The 16,469-nt window shown below is 42.0% G+C and overlaps 1 protein-coding gene across 1 annotated transcript; it reads left to right on the top strand.

Annotated features, from left to right (window-relative positions):
- The first annotated feature begins 7,683 nt into the window (after positions 1–7,683).
- LOC103780260 (melanocortin-2 receptor accessory protein 2) lies at positions 7,684–12,992 on the top strand. The gene is made up of 2 exons (XM_008947925.1): positions 7,684–7,810; positions 12,889–12,992. Exons 1-2 carry the CDS (start codon positions 7,684–7,686, stop codon positions 12,990–12,992), a joined length of 231 nt encoding a protein of 76 aa, XP_008946173.1.
- Positions 12,993–16,469: the final 3,477 nt, after the last annotated feature.

Genomic DNA, 16,469 nt, shown 5'->3' with positions numbered 1-16,469 from the left:
TTTATGTGCTGTGCAGCCCTACAAGCAGCTGCCCTGTGTGTGAACCCAGGGTCTGGCACCTTGGGGTGGGGTGCCCTGCAGGGTGGGTAGGGGTAGCACAGGGTGTCTTCATGCCCAGGTAACTGACAAGGTGAGAGCCCGGGTAATTTCGGCTGTTAATCAGTGCTGAGTTTCCCAGAAGCAGTCAAACAAGAGTTGTTCCTTCTTTTGGCCTTGCCCCTGTTAGAAATGGCCACCTTAGGTGTGGTTAGTTGAAATACTCCTGGGTGCTTCTGTTCATACATTCAGTTGTTCTTTTGGCTACACTGAGCACTACCAGTGTTTCTTCATGACTTGCAGACTAGCCAATTTGAGTAAATCTGGTGTAGTAACCCTGTGCATAGGGGCACTTCTCTCCACAGTGAGATTTTGCTTCCAAATTTAATGGAAGCGTTTTTTTAATTTTGCTTTCAAATTTGATGTAATATTTTAATTATTTTTAAAAAAGAAAAATAATGTTTGTAATGTCTCTACTATGGAGGCTGCCTTTTTTTTTTTTTAGGTTATTAAGTGATAAGACAAATAGAAAGTATTTTACAAACAGCTGTTACAGCTAACTCATCTTCTGATGGAGCCATTCCAGTCGACCTGCAGTGGGCTGAGCAGGGGGAAGCTTTCCTTTCTCTCTATTCAGAATAAGGCATCAATTGAGAGACTTCATGGTTAGCAAGGAGTCCAAAGTCTCAGCACTGAGCTTGCTGTGGGAACAAAGCTAATATAAAGAGACATTTAATAAAATACTGATTTAAAAAGACTACCTTGCCAAGCCAGGAAACATCAGAAAAATAGTGCAGCCCAAAAGTAGAGGCATTTGGGGCAGGCCAGTGCAGACTTTCTAAGGGAAAGACAGCCTGTCTTTTGGAAAGTATTAAATATATTTTTGGATAGCATTGAACACTTGTCATGTTATGGAACTGTGAAGATCTCAGCACCTTAGCGCTTACTGGTGGAGCTGCTTCTAATCTGGTTGGTCATGAGTGAACTTGGGTTTTGAGTTTGCTATACCTGCACATCTAGGAGGAGGTTGACTTTTGCTGGGGAGAGGAAAATGGGTTCAGCAATACCCAGAGCTCTCTTCTGACCACAGCCACGCTGCATCCACAGCCACGCTGCATCCACAGCCACGTCCATGAGCTATGTCCAGAACTAGGTTCAGTGGAGGGTCAAATGGGGCATGTCTGGGAAAAAGCTGTTGAAAGGACAATCTTCCCTCTTTAAAAAATGCTCAGAAATTTAAACCTGTCATTTTTTTTCTTGAGAAAAATAGACTTTTCTTTATTTAAAAGAAAGGTATACTCTTCTTTTCTACTGTGACTATAACAACTGACAAGCCGTTTGGGCTGGATTTGTGTAGAGATGTATTGTTTGGATTGAAGGGTGAATTCTTGTAATAGATGAGGTTTTGCCATCCTGAATGTCAAAATTAAATGTTTTCTGAGCACAATTGAAGCTCAGCTTCATATGCTGAAGCCAGGTGATGGATTGATTGTAATTCTACCCTAGCTGCAGGAAATAAATGGAATTATGGCTCACATATCATTATTATTTGTAGAGAATACTGTCTCTTAAGACTGTATACTCTGGCTGTAATTTTGAATTCTTTTGGTACTGGAGTTAAGCTGTTTGCTTTGGTGTGTTTTGGGAGCAAGTCCCAGCAGCTCTGTACTATTCCATGTTCCTTTACTGTCAGTGCAGAGCTGTAACTTTTTAAGAGAAAAGGAATATGTAGTTTCTGTGATGCCACCTTGGGTATAGCTCATCTGTCTTTGTGGACAAAGCTTACAGAGGAGTTCCTATAGTATTTGCTCCATCTATTTTCAGGTGCATATAGTTGTCTGTCAACTTGTAGTATGGCATGATTTCATATTAGTTTCTGCCTAACTTTCAGGTGGCCTCTACTGAGTTGAACTACTGAGTCGATATTACTGTTTGTATGTATCATTATTATCTTTAGGAAGATACTTGATAAACTGTTTTGATCTTTTCTTTGTTAGATTTTAATTTAAAGTCATAATGTCACTTTTAAACTAAATACAAACAGTAGCTCTACAATTAGCATGCAAATGGTATGTGATGGTATGGAGACCTCCTTTTACACTACAGCACACAGTGCAAAATAGTAATCATTAGTATATGGAAAATAAGACGATTTCATGAGAATTTATGTCTTTAATGTGTGTTAATTTGTGTGTGTTTTAAGTAGTTTATTGTTGGAGTCTAGTTTACATTGCACAGTTATAAGGGTAAAAAAATATATGTGATGTGTTGTGCAGTAGTGTGAGGCATAGATGTCTGTAACTTTGTCCTTCCTTATCCTTGGTTCCCAGGATAAGCAGTGAGTAAACCAGCATTTTTCCTTACCATTGTTAGAAAGTCTTTTTGTAATGAATCCAACATCATTCTTGTTATTTTAGTGCAACAGCTCGTGTGGATGATGGTGTTTGAGCATCGATCACAAACATAAACACTGTTAACACTGATAGTTTCTTTCCTCTCCAAGAAAAGTCTCAGCTATCATGCACTCAAAGTTGCTGTATATGATTGATTTTTTGTTAATTGTACAGTCAGTTTCCAGGTATCTCTACTTTTCTTGCTAAATTTGACTTGTTTTATACAGCTTGCTTTCCTCTCTTTTATTGCAGGTGGGAACATTGGGTATTCCCCTGAAAAAAACCACAAGTTTGATCTAAAATCCTGCTCATCTAGGATCTTGAGAATTAGCAAGAGGGAAGGACTGTTTGGCTAAGTATTTCCTGCAGACTTCTTTCTCATGGGTGCTCGGGAGTGGCACAGCTTGTTCAAAGCAATAGCCCCGTGGTAGGATTGTAGAAAGATGGGAGTCTGTACTGCCTTTCAGTTGATGCAGTGCAGAGTAAATAAGTTTGTGCTTGTTTTTTTCATTGACTTCTTTCCCTCTGATGCTACCTCTTAGTCCTTGGCATAGAGTGAAAAAAAGAATGTGGGGGTGGCTAGTTGCCCCCACAGAATATTGTTGCTGGTGTGGGGACTTGGGACATATGGGAATACCTGGAGCTGTTAACTTCTCATAGCTAACAACTTTTGGGTTAACTGGCCTGCCTAGCTGATGAAGGGTGTAGTGAGAAGCTTTCTCAGGCTAGGACTTTTCAGTGTTTGAAATGTTGCTACTTTTTTTCTTGGTTGGCTTTTGGGATCTTCACAGAATGGAAGGGGCTAACAGTTTGGTCCTTTATTCTATGGGGAGTATAAAGCACTTAGACTCTATGGCAGTAAGCAGAATGGAAGTATGTGGAAAAATAAATATAAGATTTGGTTGAAAAGTTACTAAATTGCTTGTGTCTACCATCTTGGTAGCTTTTCTTGCTCTATAAGTGAACAGTATGTTGACTGGTCCATGTGGATTTGTTCTTGTGCAGGCAGGTCATGTTCAGAGGCTGTTGTGGCTGGTCACATACAAGGCCATTTTCAGATGTATGCAAACCCAGATTTGCCTTTGTGGCCCCAGTGATGGTGTAAGCCATGAAGCTGTGCTTCAGATACCGTGCGTGTCCAGTTTTGCCTTTATAGTGACTCATTTTGAAAGGTAAGTCACTGTGAGCTCTGTGCAATGTGTCAGTGGTGTCCAGGCTGGAGCAAATAGTGCAACTGCAGCAGCTTCTGATACCCTGCTGCTGAAGTTCAGTTAGGTGGATTTTGTGCCATTGCAGTCCAACAGTCAAACTGGTTTGCTGAGGTACCACTGACAGGCAAGCTATGACCTTACCAAACTTTCACACAGACTGACCTGCCTGAACCTCCTGGTTGGCAACATGGAACACAGCTCTCCTTGAGCGATGAAAGCAAAGCTTCTTGTTGTTCACTTACTTGCTCCTGAAAGAAATGCACTGAAGTGAGGAAAGGCTGCCTGCATCCATACACATCAAAGTCAACAGAGGGGCTTTCATGTTTGTCTTAACTGACAGTGCTGAGGGGTTTTCTGGGGTGCATAGGAGTTAAAAAGGAGCTCCCTGTCGTGGTTCAGTGTTGTGGGATGAATCACTGCTCTTCATTCCTGGCAGAAAGAGTGCTTGAGAGCATCTCTTGGGGGAATTCCTTCCCTGGAGCCCTTACCTGTCACCTGCAGCGTGTCCATGACCTGCTGCAGCCTGGCAAATGCCATGCCAGCTCACCCTGCTTTGTTCTTCCTCAGGAGCTGCAAGGTCTTAATGTTCACTACTTCCACTGTGCTGGTCCTTGTTTCACCGTGCTAGGCTGATCTTAAGCAGAATAAAAGCTTTGTTTTAATGTGCTTCAGGCTGAGGTTTTGGAGGCATATGGACAGACAGATGATCTGTAAGCTAGTTCAGGACAATGCTCATGCTTAGCTGTACTGGGTGATTTGGAGACATACTTGATATGTCCTATAAAGCCTGAGACACAGGTTAGTCTGGCTGCTGGTGACTCAGGTTTCAGCTAGCACCTCTTCCTCTCCTAGTGGCTTGTCTACAGTGGAATTAAGTCTAGAAATGCTTTTAGTGAGTGGTGAAATATTGGAACTTCCAGTCCTTACCTAAGATGAAACTGGGACAGTTTCTTTGTGTCCTAGAAGTTGCCATTCTCTCCATAAATTGTAAATGGACACTAGTGACTAGATTGGCAGTGAAATCTGCATATGGCCTTGTTAATCCCATCTGACTGCACTTAAGGTGGAAGAAGAAACATTTTCTGGATGTTCATAGACCATCCTGTTTAGAAGTTTTCTGCCTGTAGGTTCCTGTTCAGTGCTTTCTCTAACAGTCAAAGTAAGGAGGTGACAGTGAGCACTAGTGATGGCTGTATGACAAATGCTTAAATGAAAGACTCCTGGAAGATTATAAAAGAGAAAAGCAACCCTTAAGCAGGAACGTGCTAATAAAATTTGTCAAGAGATGTGTCATCAATGAAACACTGAGAAGGAGAAAAAAGGTGGTGGGAACCTTGTCCAGTATCATGTAGTCTCTGAGGGCCCAGTCACAAAATGAATCACAAAATCTTGTAAGACGGCTGACAGAGCTGAGATGGGAGCAAACTAGGACAGGAATCTTAGGTTTTTCTCTGTGCCCTCTGTTTCTCCCAGAGGCAGCAGTTACTTTAGTTAATTAAAACCAAGAAAAACTCTGCCTGAAGTTTTAATTAGACATTCTTTGATTCCAGGAAGAAGGTTTTCTAGTCACTGGGAAAGCAAAGGAGGAGGAACTTTACTGTCAATACAGGCATTTAAAGATAGACTTAATTCTTTCTGCCCTGTTCTTAAAGGGTTGGAAGTAGAGCATGAGAAACATCCTCAGCCATGAACTGGGTTGTCCATTACAGCCATCTTTTTTTTCTTCCTCCTCTGTGCTTGAAGCTATTTATTCTCTCTGGGAGTGTTCAGAGTGGCTAAAGGAGGATGAGGATAATGGAAAGCTCTTTATCCCGACCCACGAATGAGTTGGTCACTTCTCCTCCCCATCTCCCCCTTTTCCTATTGGTATGTTGCTCATTGTGAAAACTAAGCTAGTTTGTGTTGGAAAATACAACCATTTCTTGTTTTAAAGGACTTACCACTTGCCAGGCAGGTTTTGGAATGTGTTTAAGGTTCTGAGCATTGTGACTGGGTATGGAACAGGTTTACTTTTTCACCCATACTTCACTATTTTTTTAAATAATGTTTGAGGCATTCCTGCCAGCATGTACTTACAGTAAAATAGTTGCAGAGAGAACTCTTATTACAAATTTGAAATGCTGTTCATATTCCCTGGATGAATTTGTGTTCCTCATTTTGTGCCTGATTCTTGTTCTTTGTGTGGCCCTCCTGCCACTTGACTGATGTGCTTCATTTGCACAGCCTTAGTCTATCTAATTATCCTTAGGAAGGACTGAAGTTTCAGCTGTGTCATAGCTATGAAGAGCTGTTCTTTTAAAAAAAAAATTATCTGGATTTGACTTTGTGCTCTGAGACGTTTCGTTGTCCACAGAACAACTGATTGCCATATTTTAATAAACTGCATGAAGTCTTGTCTCTGCTGGGTTTTAATTGAATGCAAAATTACCCAAAGCTCAATTTGCTTTTGCAAAAAGTGTTTCATTAGATGTTTCAAGCTAGATGTCCTGACTCCAGCTGCTGCAGCAGGTGTTTTATGCAGACATGTGCTCTCTTTTGTTGTGCATAAAACTGTCTAATATTCTGAAAAAATTACTCTGCAAAATGCAAATCCCTAGTGTGCTGTTGTTGGAATGACAAGAATATCTGTCAAGACAATTTTTGCAGTTTTTGTTGATCTATGGGGAAAATCAATCCTGGTTTACTTTCCTTCTGTAGTGGCTCATTGAAGCTCTTTATTACCACAGAGAAATTTAGGTTGGAAGGGACCTCTGGTGATTATCTAGTCCAAACTCCTGCTCAAAGCATGTTCAGCTAGGCCAGGTGAATTTTTCCTTGTATCTAATTTAAATTTTCTGTTGCCCAATTTGTGTCTGTTGCCTTCTGTCCTCTTACTCTGCACCTCTGAGAAGAGGCTGCCTCTGTCATCTCTGCACCCTCTGTAACTGTAGACAGCACTACTGTAACCTTACAGTAACTGTAAGGTCACCCCAGAGCCTTCTCTTCTCCAGGCTGAACAAAACAAACCTCTCACAGGGAGCTGTGCTTCAGCTCCCTGACCGTCTTGGTGGCCTTCCACTGGACTCGCCCCAACGTGTTCTTGTCTTTCTATTATTTGGCATATCAAAACTGGATACAGTGCTCCAGACACAGTCTTACCAGTGGTGAGTTGAGAAGAATATACACTTCTCCTGATCTACTGGCTGGATTCTTGTTATTTCAGCCCATTATACACTTGCCCATCTTTGCCACAAGGCATATTGCTGACTGGTGCTCAGCTTGTTTTCCATTGCAGGTCCTTCTTTGTAGAGCTGCTCCCCAGCAGTCAATGCCCAGCCTCTACTGCATGGGGTTGTTTTCTCCCAGATGCAAGACGTTGCATTTGCATTGGTGATCCACACAAGGTTCCTGTCACTCCCATTGTCCAGTTTGTGCCAGTCCCTCGGAGTAGCAGTCTGCCTCCAGCCTCCTGACTGTCCTCCACATGGTCTGTGAACTTGCTGCAAGTGCACTCTGTTTCACCCTATAGTCCCAGTCCTGGAGGGTATCACTGATAACCATCTGCCAGCTGGGCTTTGTGTGGATAGTATAACCCTTTGAGTCTGGTAGTCTGGCCAGCTCTCCACGTGGATTTTCATGACCGCATTCATCCTAAAATGCTGAGACTGGTGGTATTTGATATTTACTATTTTTGAACTACGAAAGTTTTACTCAACCTAAGAAACCTGGTTTCGATACTTTGTGCACTTAGAGACGTCCCTGTGGAGATGAACATAGGCTTTCTGTTGAAGAGGAGCTCTGTGTTGACTGGTGGTTGGCCAGCCAAGACTGGGGAAGGAGTGGGAGGGGATTTGATGGCCTTGTCTGATGAGGCAGGAATACTGGATTTTAAAGCAACAGGTGAGAGACAGCTCTTGCAACCCTGAGTGGCTGCTCTTGGGAACAGCGGTGAGGAAGAGACCCTCTCAATAAAGGGTCCTCTATAAAATCCACAATGCACTAGAAGTATGTAGTCTCTGTTAACACGTTGTGTATCCACAGGTGCATATTTATTGAGGTGCAAGATGTCTGCCCTGAGGCTGATTTCTAACAGAACCTCCCAGCAGGCCTCGTCTAACTCTGATTACACCTGGGAGTACGAGTACTATGAGTACGGACCCGTGTCGTTTGAAGGCCTGAAGGCTCATAAATGTAAGTTCAGTAGAGACATGCTTTACTGCAGCTGAAGCTTCCCTACCTGAATGTTCCTGCTCTTTATTTGTAACTGATTATTGTACAAAAATCTCTCTCTTAAAATGTTCTTGAATTCTCAGCAATTAGAGTATTGCTCTATTTATTAGATTATTACGATTGTTTATTATTCTGTGTCTTTATTGACTGTTTTTCTTGTGCATAAGAGGACCATGGATTTCTTGGCTGTGGTAGAAATCTGTCAATACTGAGGAATATCAGGCTATTAGGAGAAGTTTATAGCAGCAAATACAGCAACTACTGCTTCTGTTGATTACTTATTATGATCCATGTATCTTTGTTCTTCTTCCTGTTAATGCTAAAAAGGCAGTGGTGGGCAGACTTACTGCTTTTGTTTTTCTTCACAGAAAAGAAACTAAGGCTTTTAAGAGATTTAGAATAGATTCCTCCTTCTGAAGAAACTTTTATTATTGGGACTTTCTTACAGCCCAGGGATCAGGCCCAGCCAACATGGGTTCATAAAAGGCAGGTCCTGCTTGACCAGCCTGGTCTCCTATGACCGGGTGACCCCCCTAGTGGATGAGGGGAAGGCTGTGGGTGTTGTCTGCCAGGACCTCAGTAAGGCCTTTGACACCATCTCCCATGGCATCCTGCTAGAGAAGCTGGCGGCTCATGGCCTAGACAGGTGGACTCTTTGCTGGGTTAAAAACTGGCTGGATGGCCGAGCCCAGAGAGTTGTGGTGAACGGAGTTAAATCCAGTTGGTGGCCAGTCACGAGCGGTGTTCCCCAGGGCTCAGTTTTGGGACCAGTCTTGTTTAATATTTTTATTGATGATCTGGATGAGGGGAGTGAATGCACCCTTAGTAAGTTTGCAGATGACACCAAATTGAGCAGGAGTGTTGGTCTGTTTGAGAGTTGGGAGGCTCTGCAGAGGGATCTGGACAGGCTGAATTGGTAGGACAAGGTCAGTTATATGAGGTTTAACAAGGCCAAGTGCCAGGTACTGCACCTTGGTCACAACAACCCCAGGCAACGCTACAGGCTTGGGGAGGAGTGGCTGGAAACTGCCTGGTGGAAAAGGACTTGGGGATGCTGGTTGACAGCCGGCTGAACAGGAGCCAGCAGTGTGCTCAGGTGGACGAGAAGACCAGCAGCATCCTGGCCTGTATCAAAAACAGTATCCCCCTAAGGAGTAGAGAGGTGTTTGTGCCCCTGGACTTGGCACTGGTGAGGTCACAGCTTGAGTACTGGGTTCAGTTTTGGGTGCCACAGTATAAGAAAGATGCTGAGGTGGTGGAGCAGGTCCAGAGTAGGGCAACGAAGCAGTTCAAAGGTCTGGGGAACATGTCTTATGAGGAGCAGCTGAGACAACTGGCATTGTTTAGTCTGGAGAAGAGGAGCCTGAGGGGAGACCTGAAAGGAGGTTGCGAGGTGGGTGTTGGTCTCTCCTTCAAAGTAGCAAGGTGATAGGCCAAGAGGAAAATGGCTTAAGTTGCGCCAGGGGAGGTTTATATCTGATATTAGGAAGACCTTCTTTCCTGACAGAGTGGTAAGACATTGGAACAGGCTGCCTAGGGAGGTGGTGGGGTCACCATCCCTGGAGGTGTTCAGAAAACGTGTAGATGTGGCACTTGGGGACATGATTTAGTGGTTGTGGTAGTGTTGGGTTGACAGTTGAACTTGATGATCTTGGAGGTCTTTTCAAAATATAGTGATTCTGTGATTCTTCCTCTAAGGTGTGCACTACATTGTGTTCTGCTAATACTGGAGCTGTTTTACAGTGGAAGTAACAAGTGGAGGACAGGGACCAGAAAAGTTGAAAATATAGGTAGGAATTGAGAAGAAATTTAGGAAGGACAAACTAATACAGCTGGACCAACATTTATCTAAAAGCCAAAGCCATTGTCTAGATCTTATCTTTTTTTTATTTTTTTTTTTTTGGTTAGGCTGGAGGTGATTGTGTGAGGAAAAACAAGCAACAAGAAAAAATCAAAATCCAGAAAAGCAGGCACCAGACATTTTGTAAATTAAAGCTTTAGGAAGTGGACAAAGGTAGTCAGGAGAGGTGTGACTGGTAGAGGAAAGAACAATTTTTTGTGTTTTTTTTTTTTTTTTGTGCCTTTGGAACAGAGGAAACCTCAGTAACTTTAGAGAGGTAAAATCAGTAGGAATGGTCAGGGGAGCTGGAACTGCTGCCAGGCTGTTAGGAAGGACAGGAAGGCTGATACTGCAGCTTGAGAAACTCAGGAGACACTGGGACAGTGTTACAAATGTAGTCCTGCATACTGTGTTTTTGAATTAATGTTGTGTTTTAAATGACATACTGAAGAGAACTTGTACCACCTGCTTTAATTTTAAGCAAATCCAGAGAATGTATTGATACAACAGAGGTTTGGAAGTGCTACAGGAGTTGCAGTAAAGCAAGGAAGATGCAGCCTTAGGCTCAGTAAACTTAGAAATTCTCTTGAGGGGGGAGAACACCAGCAAACCACAGGACAGGCTGGTTATTCAGCACACAATGCTGGCAGGTATGATTTTTTGTGGGGAGTAGTTGTTTATCAGAATCTTTGAATTTTAAAAAAATTATTTTTCCTTTAGGTTTCTTTTCCTTAGTGTTACGCGAGTTAAGTTTTTGCAGCTTGATCAATAATTTGTGTGCATATTTTTTGAACATCTTATTTGATCAGGCTTTACATTGTAGTTATCAATGCAGTGGCATATCGCTGAAACACGTCTAATAGTTACTAGTAGCTGTATATGGCTAAGTGGTAGTTTTTTTAAATGGCAGTATTTCTTTTTAGGTGAAATTTTCAGATACTACAAAGCCAGATAGGATGGTAGATGATCATGAGCCGTTGTGTATTAGTAAGACCAAATACAGGATGAATCTTGAATCACTGAATACAGGCTGTACTTAGAGAATTATTCAGAACTCATAATGCCTGGAATTACAGAACTCAACTCATACCAGTATGCTTTAAGCAAAAAGGAATATTATTACAAACTCCCACCCTCCTCCTGCTTCATGGAGACGGATACTCAAACCACCACTTCACCAAGAGTGCTGAGAGGGGGAGATTTGGGAGAGGAAAGATGGAATAAACATTGCTGCAGTGGGAGACTTGAAACCTAACCTTAGTTTACCAGAAGGGATTAATGAGTGCCTGGATTGTGATGAAAGTATTTTCACAGGGAGAAAATCTCAAGTTGCAGCAAGCACTTTGACTTTGCAGAGAAAAAGCAAATGGTTTGATTTCCAATTTCCAGATCTGCCTTTTAGCATGGAAGATATTTCACAGTAGGAATGTGATTAACTGTTGTGGTTTGAGGCTTGGAATGGGGGCGTGACCTTTCCAGCAACTGGGAGGACCCCGGGTGGGGGTGAACCATTGTATTCCCTCCCCTTCCCACACACACTCTGATAAGAGGCAGGGAGTGGTTTCTAGTTTCACTCCTGCCTTGGAGCTCGGAGAGGGAAGTTGTCCTTTCACTCCGTGGGACCCTGGAACCATTTCTGAGTGTTTTGTATATTTTATTTTTTGTACTTTTCCCCAAATCTTTGTATATATTATTTTTCTTACCTCCCTTTTTCTTTTTCTGTTCCTTGTTAAACAATATACTTCATTTTTTTTTTTTTTCCAAAGTGTCTCTCTCTCTCTCTGGGGGGGGAGAGGCGAGTACATAGTTCTGTTCCATGTGGGTCCTGCCCTGAACCCCTTTTTACACGGAACCAGGACATTAACCATTGGGGTCAAAGCACCAGGCATAGTAGCTGATTCTATGTTGTTCTGGTGTCTTTAGTTAGTTCTGCAGGAGACTGAACAGGCTGGCTAAAGTTCCATGCTGTGCCTGCTGCACTGTGTCAGTCAGATCATCACGCAGCTTTACAGCCAGCAAGGATGTTGGATGGGATTGGGATACCTGTCCTGACCAGGACTTCCCTCTTGCATGTTTGTGTCTGTGTGTGGTGTGGTTTTTCTTTTTTAACTTTTGCTGTGGAAGTTTTGACTATTTGCACAAACAGAAAGAACCTAACTGAAATGACAGGCAAAAAAGTAGCTGTATACTGTGAGTTGTGGACCAGGGCACTGTTTTGGGTTAGTGCTCTGTAGAACTGGGCCATGGTTATCAACTGATTGCTGCTTGGAAAATTGTTCGGGCTGCTGGGACCTCTCTTAATCAAGTTCCTGGAAGCTTTGAGCATTCTCCAGGAGCAACTGTGGACCAACTTTGAAGTCGTAAGGGGACACAGAATTAAGAAGGACTAGTGATTTATCTGTGGGTTCATTTGCTATAAATGGATACAGTAGGTACCTTTTATGAACACAGGCAAAAATTCATGCCTTTCCCAATTGCTTCTATATTTGGGTGTTGCATGGTGTTTTTCTTTAATTAACTGGTGATTTCACTGGTTTTGTCCAAATCCATTTGGCTTCTCTGATGTTGTATTGCAGTTTTATGTATACAAGTTGGAAACCTAAATTAAAAATTAATCAAATATGTCTTGTATATGTTGGTTATTGATATTTGTTGAGGTAGCAAATAATTTTATCTGTGGTCTTGTTTATTTCAAAACTCTCTTTTACTACTGAAAGAAAGCTAGATCTTCTTCAGCACGTATCAAAGAAACCTATCAAAACCCAGAAACCTAATGGTCTGAGCCAGAAATCATTTAAAAGAGCAGAAGTTCAGTTCCACAGGGGCAGAGGTTTTTGCTAAAAATCAAATAATCGTCTCTTCTGAGTTCTAGCACTGAAGTTTTTTCCAAAGCAATGCTTGGAAGTGGGCCAGGCATCACAAAGGGAGCTGCTTTTATTTTACCAACTAAGAGAATTCAGTGTTGTCTCTTTCAGCTTGTTTCTGGTTTGTCCAGATATTGTAAAATTTGGGCTACAAACGAGAAATTCAATGGCAGCTTTCTGTTTAAAAACCAGGAATGATATATCTACTCATCCTTCCTCTTTGCCATCCAGGGATAAGCTGCAAAGTCTTCTGAGATTTGCAGTGATGCTGCATGTGGAAGAAAACTTCAAGTGCAGGTGAAGTACTGATCATCTTGTTTTCTCTATTTCGCCAGATTCCATTGTGATTGGATTTTGGGTTGGCCTTGCAGTTTTTGTCATCTTCATGTTTTTTGTCCTGACTCTGCTGACGAAGACAGGAGCACCACATCAAGAGTGAGTCTGAAAACTGGAGTAACACATCCAGCCTGCCAGGTGCCACGGCTGCTCTTCTGCAGCCCCTAGCCAAGCAGTGACAGTGCTGACGTTGCACTGGCTCAGCACCATCTCCTTCTACTCCATTCTCATGATAGGATGCATTCTGTCTCTGTTTCATATAGTCTTTGTTCCCAGCACTTCTAGGAGAGCAATTCTGTAGGATTGTTACTAATGTGTTCCCTCCTTAGCAAGGAGTCAGTGGGCATGCAGCAGAAGGGAATAGCTGCATGTATGCATTTTCATGCTGAAAAGGTTGGTAGGTGAGCTGTCAAACAGGTGGCTTTAGGTTACTGTTCTGCAAATAAATGGAGTTGTTCTGGGTAGGCTCACATTATTGATGGAGCCAACAGAAAAATGTGAATATTGGCAGTGTATATATGAATAAAATGCAGAGTAGACATTAAATTAAGCAAATTGAAGTTGTGTGGGTTTCCACATGTTTGTGTGTTGAAGTTCATAAGGTAGATATTGGTAGTATTTACAAAATCTTCCCTTAACCCTGTAGCTTCCCTAGTCTTAGAGTGTGTTAGTTTCTGCTGAGAAATTCCAGTAGATGCTGAAGTACGGATTAGCTCCACATTTGTTTAACACTAGGGTCACCTAAAAGCCACAAACTAACCTTTTTTTTTTTTTCCCTTGTTCTTTCTGGCTGATAAGTAGGTACAGACCATACCTTGCCTCAGCCATTTATTTGCATTTGCACAGCACTCAGGCTGTCAGTGTCCCTCCCTCTGAGAAAGTTTGAATCCCACATCTCCTCCCTGGAGAGTGAGATCACTTGCAGGCAGGTAGCAATGATGAGAAGCTGATTGTAAAAGGCAATTGATACTGCTTATCACTTGCTAAAGCAGCCTGCCTGTCTCTGCCTATGGAAGGCTCTGAAATTTTGTATAATAGCACATTTCTATAGACAGGGCCATATTAGAGAGGACATATGTATATTGCGAGCCTCTTCTGTGCTCCTAAATTTTTGCTTCTGTGAGAAGGAAACGGAGGCAGAAGAATCTTTCCAGAACTGTCCTGCTGGTATTTTTGCCTCCCTTACAGACTGTCATAAAGTAGCCAGACCTTGCTCCCAAATACACTTAAAATCCTTGTATCCTTCCAATCTAAATCTTAGTATAATTTTTCTTCAGTTGCTAAAGAGAGTCCAGTTACTTCTTTCTGTATTTGTTTGCCCTAGTTTTGATACATGTACGTAAAAACTGGAGAGCATAAATACCTACCTGTAAATCCAGGGCAGACTGATTTTAATTTCCCTGCATCTTCTGTCTTTACACTTGCCTGGATTCTTTATGCCTCATTGTTTCATTAGTGGGCTGTCACGCAGCCCTTCTTTAGAAGCAGACGTTAATGGGATTCCTGGTTCTTGGGAGAAAGGCAGCCTGACTGATGGGCATGTCTCTGCCTTCAGTAAGTCAATTTGGCTGTTCTTCAAAGTACCATTAATGTGGGAGGTAAGTGTGACTGGATGGATCCAAAGTAGAATGCGCTCATTTTTCTAGTAGTATTCTCTCCTTTACTCATAAAAGGATATGATAGCATGTACTTTTCAAAATTGTTTGAATTTTTGAATGGGGTGCATTCTCAGACTAGAAGTAAAGGGTTGGGATATGGACATGGAGAGGCAAAAAATTTAATTAGGTATGGAAATGATGCCTGTTGCACTTTTTGTCTGCTTGCATATTAGTAAGTATAGAACATTAGCTTGTGCAACAAAATAGTTAAGTCTTTCTGAATTTCTGCCTTAAAAGTACCCCTGTTCATTACTTTAGAGAGGATAGTATGCTGTGTTTGTTTCTGCATTTTAAAATGTCCTTAGATGCATTTGTGCAACAAACATGTGTTCATGTAACCTATCTGTACAGAATATTAGCTGATGTAATCTCAAAACTTCATGCAGCTGTTGAGGCAGGTCATACAACTAGTTACAGAGAAGGTGAAATAACTGATAATTTAAAATTATTTTTTAAGAAATCATTTGGTTTTGTTTAAGAATTCTGGGGTGAAATCAAATTAGAGAAATGCAGATGCACGGGGGGAAAAAAAAAAAGAAAAATCACACAAAAAAAACCCCAGACCAACAAATACAAAAAACAACAAACCCGAACTTCTTCTACAGATACATGTACGCTTGCTGAAAACTTTTTCTGTTAGGTTTCTGAGGTTCAGGGTAGCACTTCTGGCTTGCTAGTAAGGCTCTGTTTAGATCCCTAAGGTCCTTTTCCAGGTGCCATCCCCTGCTATTTCAGAGGCTTGGCTACTTGTTGTTTTTGCCAAGTACCCTAGGTCACTTGAGGAGGTCTTGAGAGGAGGGGTGTGTAAGCTATAGGGGAAACTCAAGTGTCAGTTCCAAACCAGTATGCCCCCCTTAGGAGGTTATGCTGGACAAAATGGTCTGTGCCTTGACAAGTGCACTGCAGTGGGCAGAGTCTAGAGCGTAACCCTGAGCCCAGCAGACCAGAATGCAGCATTATAGGCTGGAAGATTCCCCAAAAAGGGATTTTGGTTTAGTTCATTGGCACTGCTTGCTTTGGGTGGTTTGCAGTACATCTGATGTTCAAGGTGTCTGGCATTCACGTTCCTGCTACCTTATTAGCAGCTTCTGGGACTCAGTGGGTCCTGTTAGCCAAATATTGCAACAGGGATTTGATTGTCCAGGTGGCTGTCCTCCCTTCTGCAATGAAAATGGCATTTTTGAGGGTGCTTTTCTCTTTTTTTCTCTTTTTCAAAGCATTCCAAATAGACACACACTGAGGTACGCTTGCATACTGTAATGAGCAAGACTATGCAAATTTATAGTCTATTTAAAAAAACAAACAAACAAACAAATAAAAAAAGCCTTAACAAAACACATAAGGGTAGTGTCTGTGAATTTCAGAATCAAAATATATCACTGTTTTAGATCCCATTTCCCTTCTCACAAGCACAGGATTAGTCTCCATATTATGTCTTAAACATTCTGGGTTGTCATAAAATTTCTTTGCCTCTTCTGTTCTCCCCTTTAGATAGGTTGCCATTGCCAGTCGTGTGTGTCCTGTCGAGTCAGCCTTTGCTCCTTCATAGTTCACTGGATTATCAAACACTTTCCACAGCAAGGAACTAGTTTTCCTTCTCTCATGGATGCATTTTAAGCTTTCTTCCAAAGTTGCTTCCTAGGGTTATAGTGCTTGTCGTTCTTCCTGTGCTCATTTGCCGCCTGTGCTAAAGTACTACATAGACACTCTTGGTGAGAGACCTGCAAAACTATACATGCAGTTTAAATTCAGAGTGGTGCTTTCTGTACCATTATAAATACATAAATGCCAGTTCTGAATGCTGCCACAGTGTTACTGCAGTCTGTTTGCCTCCTGGTGTGTATACAGTAGACTATTACTTAGTTACTGGTCTGTCTTGCATCAGTTTAAACATTATGATACAGGCTGGGCAGGGACTGGCT

The sequence above is a fragment of the Merops nubicus genome, unplaced genomic scaffold, assembly GCF_000691845.1.
Source record: "Merops nubicus isolate BGI_N331 unplaced genomic scaffold, ASM69184v1 scaffold41340, whole genome shotgun sequence".
Taxonomy (NCBI): domain Eukaryota; kingdom Metazoa; phylum Chordata; class Aves; order Coraciiformes; family Meropidae; genus Merops; species Merops nubicus.
Note: the sequence above shows the minus strand (reverse complement) of the source record. Positions and strands in the feature narration are given on the sequence as shown.

Coding starts and splice junctions, on each gene's coding strand:
- LOC103780260 (XM_008947925.1), top strand. CDS start 7,684: ATGTCTGCCCTGAGGCTGATTTCTAACAGAACCTCCCAGCAGGCCTCG. Junction 7,811..12,888: donor AGGCCTGAAGGCTCATAAAT/GTAAGTTCAGTA, acceptor CTATTTCGCCAG/ATTCCATTGTGATTGGATTT.